Raw genomic sequence first — 5,802 nt, 5'->3', positions numbered from 1 at the left:
CAAATGATACTTTGAATATTACATGTTAATAACTTGATTGGAATTATAACCTTGAATTGACAGTTTGATACTTTGAAAATTTTGAGCCAGCCCTACCCCCAAGGGCTGTAGGGTGGGGCTCAAAGGAGTCAGTGTGCTAAAATTTCTTCATTTTCCTTGTTAAGAATCAGAGGTGCTAGTTTCAAATCCTTTTTAGTCTGAAATCTGTATGCTAGATATTGAGTAAGGTGGTTTTATTGTTTTTTGTCACTTTGAATAATATTACTGTTCATGTTAAAAACAAAATCAACTCTCTGTATAAATATATCAGGTGACCGTTAAGGCCCATGGGCCTCTTGTTCTATAATGATAGGTGTCTTTTAAGTTGTAAGTCTACAATTTTATGTCAGTAATAGGTGATTTCTGAGTCATAAGTCTCCAAATTTGTACGGTAACAGATTATTTCAGGATTAATAGGACGTGTGCTTTCTTTGAGAACAGTAGATTTAATGTTGTTGTGTGTTACAGGTCTACAGGTGTCTGTAGTGGGACTAGAGCGAGCATTACACCACTACACCATGGAGCCCACAGAGACTCCCTTTGATGTTAAGTCTGTCCCTCTGGAGACTGCACCCATCACCGACAGCAAACAAGGTAATAAGACCACCAGGACCTCCTTCAACCCTGATGGGGTGATGTGGAAACTGCCAACAGGATGAAATTGGGTGTTGAAATAATTAATTAACCATATAAGTCAGAAAGATGTCATTCAATTTTTCTACACTGCTAAACGGGACATGCTATATCTGGCTTGTTATATTGGACAATAAAGGTCAAGGAAAAGTGTTATTTTCAAAATGACAGAAAGTCAAATTGGCTTAAAGACAACGTTCACTTGTAATTATCAGTCAACTGTTTATCGCCTTTGAAGCATGGTACTGTGTGTGTTTAAGGTGATATAAAATACATAAATCATTTTTAGTGCGGGAACCTGGCGAAGCTGGTGGACAAAAGACAGAGAAGGTGGCCGCTTCCAGACAGGATATATATGCAGAGCAGTTGTCCTCCATCCCAGAGTTTGCCAACCTGGGTAACCTGTTCAAGTCCTCATCACTTCCTGTGCAGTTGACAGAGTCTGAGACAGAGTATGTCGTGCAGTGTGTCAAACATACATTCAGTCACTACATAGTGTTTCAGGTGAGATGGAATTCTAGTACTAACATAAAAAGATTTCAAATGGTTTATAATGGTTTATAAATTCTTCACAAACAAAGGAATTTTGCTCAGTGACTCCTATATTTTGTTTTCTAATATCTAATTTTTTTGTAATGCTCAATATAACATTATCATGGTTTCGTTTTGTTTCAATTTTGTCAAGATTTCTTAGCATTATTAGAAGTGTTCATATTTTTATACACTTTAAAAAAATCATATTGAAATTCAAATTAAGGCAGTTCACTTTGCTGCTATTTGATTTTAAAAAGTTAAGAAAAACTACATACATTGTTGGTTGAAAATGTACTTTACATTCCAGTTTGACTGCAGCAACACCCTGAACGACCAAGTCCTAGAGAATGTTACGGTACACATGGAGCCAGCCGACGGGTTTCAAGTGCTTAAATGTGTACCCTGTGCTAGTCTACCCTACAACAAACCGGGCACTACTTACACACTAGTCCATTTACCAGAGGATCCAACTTTAGGTATGCAGCTCAACCCTTTTTTGTAGTTTCTGTAAAATTTGTGCAATTGCTGTAAAGATAAACAGCATTCTTGAGAGTATTTATGAATGGTCTGATTTAACAGTGTTTTTGTTCAGATATGGTATGAAGAAATTAAATTTTGAATAGAATACATTGAGACAAATACTTGTATGCATTGAAAAACATGCGCATAAATGATACATTTCTATATGAACATACTTGATATATTACACTGTATATCAATGTAACATTGTCCTACATTTGTCTGTCTTACTTACTGTCACTGCTGCTGTAACCTTGGTATAAACATGACAAAGGTTTTTTCATCTGTACATTGAATGTAAATGTTGGAGATGCAGGTATGAAATGTAATCATATTTTTTGTGTTGTCTGATCATGGCCTTGTAAGTTGAGATTATTTTGATTTGTTCCAGTTACGGGGACATTTAGCTGCACCCTAAAATTTATAGTGAAGGACTGTGATCCTAACACAGGGGAGCCCGATGATGAAGGATATGAAGATGAATATGTGGTATGTAGTTGGTTGTGTGTGGTGTATTTCTTTTTTTTTCTATGACAATTTGTTATTGAAAACATTGATAAAGTGATTGATACTATCTTTTATCCATTGAAAACATTGATAAAGTACTTGATACTATTTTGTGTCCATTGAAAACATTGATAAAGTACTTGATACTATTTTTTATCCATTGAAAATATTGATAAAGTACTTGATACTATTTTTTATCCATTGAAAACATTGATAAAGTATTTGATACTATTTTGTGTCCATTGAAAACATTAATAAAGTATTTGATACTATTTTGTGTCCATTGAAAACATTGATAAAGTATTTGATACTATTTTTTATCCATTGAAAATATTGATAAAGTATTTGATACTATTTTGTATCCATGTATGCAATAGAAATTACCATTCATTTAAATTCCAATAATTTTATTATGCTTTTGACACATTATATCCAGGAATTATATCATTATTCAGGGGTACATGCAATGCTTCACATATTAATAGTTATCTCCCAAAACTTTTTACATTTTAATAGTTTACTCCCTTTAAAAAATTTAAGCATTATCTGGCACATTACAGCATTATCTGAGTACGTTTAGTGCAAACATTATTTCAGTATGTGTCATTGTGTCATCAAATAATGAAGCTTGGCAACTACACCATTTTCTATGACATTTAAGGTTTCTAAAGTGAATCTCTTGTGTAAAGTAGATTTATACCTCCTTAAGTGACGATTTCTTCTTCCATGGAAAAAACAAATTATCATTGGGAAAACCCCAACATTTCATGCTATTATGATAATGTTTTTATTACAAATCAATGATATTTGTATGGTCCCTGTACAGCTTGAAGATGTTGAGGTTTCGGTGGCTGACCACGTCCAACGGGTGATGAAGCCTAACTTTGGTGTGTCGTGGGAAGAAGTAGGACTGGAGAATGAACTGGAGGATACATATGCTCTGTCGACTATGAAGACACTTGAAGGTAAGGCAACATTCACTTCTATAGTGAATGTTAACACATTACTGCTTTATTTTGATATTGAAAGTCTTGGGTTTTAGGTGTATAGATGTATATATTTAATCTGCACCAGCACTTAGAATTTAAAAAAAAATGTATGAGTATATTCTCTTAAAATTTGTTAGACAGTAGTAAAATTGTTTCAGGCAGTGAGAATTAAAAAAAAAAAAAATGAGTATATTCTCTTAAAATTTGTTAGACAGTAGTATAATTGTTTCAGGCAGTGAGAGATAAATTATATAATTGAATTGGTTGCTGACAATATTGTGTTTTATGTTTACAGAGGCTGTTCAGAACATTATTAAGTTTATGGGTATGCAACCATGCGAGCGTTCAGACAAAGTGCCAGAAGGGAAGTCATCACATACTCTGTACCTGGCAGGAGTTTACAGGGGCGGTCACGATGGCCTCGTTAGAGCAAAGCTCGCACTGTCTGATGCTGGCGTCACCATGCAGCTGACTGTACGGTCAACTGACCCGGATGTTTCAGAGGTCATGGCCACAGCCATAGGTTAACTGGACCTACATGTGTGGGATCAGCAATACCTTGTTGAGTCATTGTGTACCGCATGTATGGTTTCTGGAACCCTGTAGGGTTGTCATTACCACTGTTTTTGATAGACTGAGAAACATTTATATGACTTACACCAGAATAAGGACATTCTGATGTCAACCATTTAATATTTAGTACATTTACTGTGAACAAAAATTGGAATTACATTTTGTGGTGAAGGCAGAGAGAGAAAAAATAAATCTTTATTTTGATAATACAACTGTTAATGATTTAAAATATTCAAATATGAATTGTTGAAGTGTTTGAACACGTTATTCTGGTATGTTGGATTTTTCATTCATATTGAATGCTGTTATGGTGTATAAATTCCTTACTCTGATGCCTGTAGCTAGTAGAGTTTGTGATGGGGATATGGAGAAGGTCAAACAAGTAGATTCTTTTCTCAATATGAAATAGAATACCGCAGGAATTCCCAATGTAAAGTATAATTATGTTCAAAATTCTCCAGTTTTTATTAAATTCTGAAGAAAGACATTTTTAAACAATCATATTTAAGTTTTATTGCTTTTCATTAATGGAGAAGCAATGCATATATTTTGATTAAACTGAAATGTTACTTTGTAATTAAATTTTTATGTATGTATCATTGATGCTATTGTCTTGTGAAGAAGCCATGATATGAAGGTAAGCTAAATAAAAAAGAACAAGAAAATTTGTTTTTGTTTCAAAGTTATGTTTATGAACTTGTTAGCTATGACAAAGTACATTGACAATGCAAGCATGCAGTGGAATGCCCTGCTTCCATACATGAAAAGGTCAGAGGTTCCACTTTTAGTATATACAGTAGAAACTACAGTACAACAAAACCGTTACTACCGTAGAGAACTACTGGGATATTTTCTTTTGTCTAATAGAGCATATAAGGTCAAAGGCCAAAAATAGGCACTTCAACATGGCTTTTCAAAGCGAAATATTCTTTAAATATAAAATATCTGAAGTGTTTTAGATATAAAATATCTGAAGTGTTTATGCACACTTCGGTACAAAAAAAGGCAAAACTGCGTGCACAAGATTTGATATAACTTAGTAATAAATTAATCAATTTGTCGGAAGCAGCGTTTGAACAATGTGATCCCACAGTTTCACTAGGCCAACGTTAGCTGCGACAACATAGCTTCTAAAGACGAGACATTTTTTTATATAATTGTGTCTGGGCAGAGGAGGCCGGGTATCAATTTTAGTACTAGGCCAACATAGACTGCAGGGTCATATATGAGACAAATTTAAGAAAAGTCCCGGATTACAGAATTTATGACCTGATTACCCGAAAGTTGAAATTCAAATCAGTTTGTTCTAATTGATAATCACACAGGGACATATAATAACATGTATACCTCTCTGATTCACGGACTTGCAGAATCTAATTCGGTGCTTTTATCTTCTCCCTGAAATGTTTTGGAATATGCCTAAGTGCTTCAAAGTGACTTTCACTGAAGATTGATCGTAATATTTCACTTAAAAAACCCATTGTTTTTCGTTCTGTTTTTTCCACACAAATTATCTAAGGGTCTAAAGTTTTGCCCAACCCATATTATTACGATAATGAAGAGCTTCAGACAGATAAATTTAAAATTTAGCAGAATACTAATTCGTCTATGTGAGAAGTTTTGTAATGAAGATAGTGAGAGTGGACTGTTCAGGAAATAACGATTTTAGCATACAAAAACTCTCTTAAAAAATGAAGTTCAGACAGATATCATGAAAATTGAAAAAAATCATCATACGAATGTTAAATAGTAATCTGTTCTCGGACAGAAATGTCATTAAATCACGTCTCTGTTTTAGACTATTAAAAAAAGATCACTCTATAATTATCAAAGAGGTCAATAATGATAATGCAGTAGTAGTAATGAAGAGATTTGTATTGTGAATGTAAATGGAACCAACAACCACCGCCGCTCCATCAAGCAGAACAAACCAGACTTCCCTGTGGCAAGGCATTTTAATATGCCTAGCCACAGTTTGAAAGACATGCAGGTTGTTTCCATAGATCAT

General features: G+C 34.0%; 1 protein-coding gene across 1 annotated transcript in view; it reads left to right on the top strand.

Moving 5' to 3' along the window:
• LOC110453228 (coatomer subunit gamma-2-like) overlaps positions 1-4,463 on the top strand; it is a 17,334-nt gene extending 12,871 nt beyond the window's left edge. The window contains exons 19-24 of the mRNA XM_021502093.1: positions 508-633; positions 962-1,176; positions 1,514-1,682; positions 2,117-2,214; positions 3,059-3,197; positions 3,517-4,463. Coding sequence (XP_021357768.1) covers positions 508-633; positions 962-1,176; positions 1,514-1,682; positions 2,117-2,214; positions 3,059-3,197; positions 3,517-3,749 — 980 coding nt within the window. The 3' untranslated portion in view covers positions 3,750-4,463. The remainder of the gene's footprint in view (positions 1-507; positions 634-961; positions 1,177-1,513; positions 1,683-2,116; positions 2,215-3,058; positions 3,198-3,516) is intronic.
• The last annotated feature ends 1,339 nt before the right edge of the window (positions 4,464-5,802 follow it).

Source organism: Mizuhopecten yessoensis, unplaced genomic scaffold, assembly GCF_002113885.1.
Source record: "Mizuhopecten yessoensis strain PY_sf001 unplaced genomic scaffold, ASM211388v2 scaffold7201, whole genome shotgun sequence".
NCBI classification, from domain to species: domain Eukaryota; kingdom Metazoa; phylum Mollusca; class Bivalvia; order Pectinida; family Pectinidae; genus Mizuhopecten; species Mizuhopecten yessoensis.
This window is presented reverse-complemented; position numbering and strand designations above follow the sequence as displayed.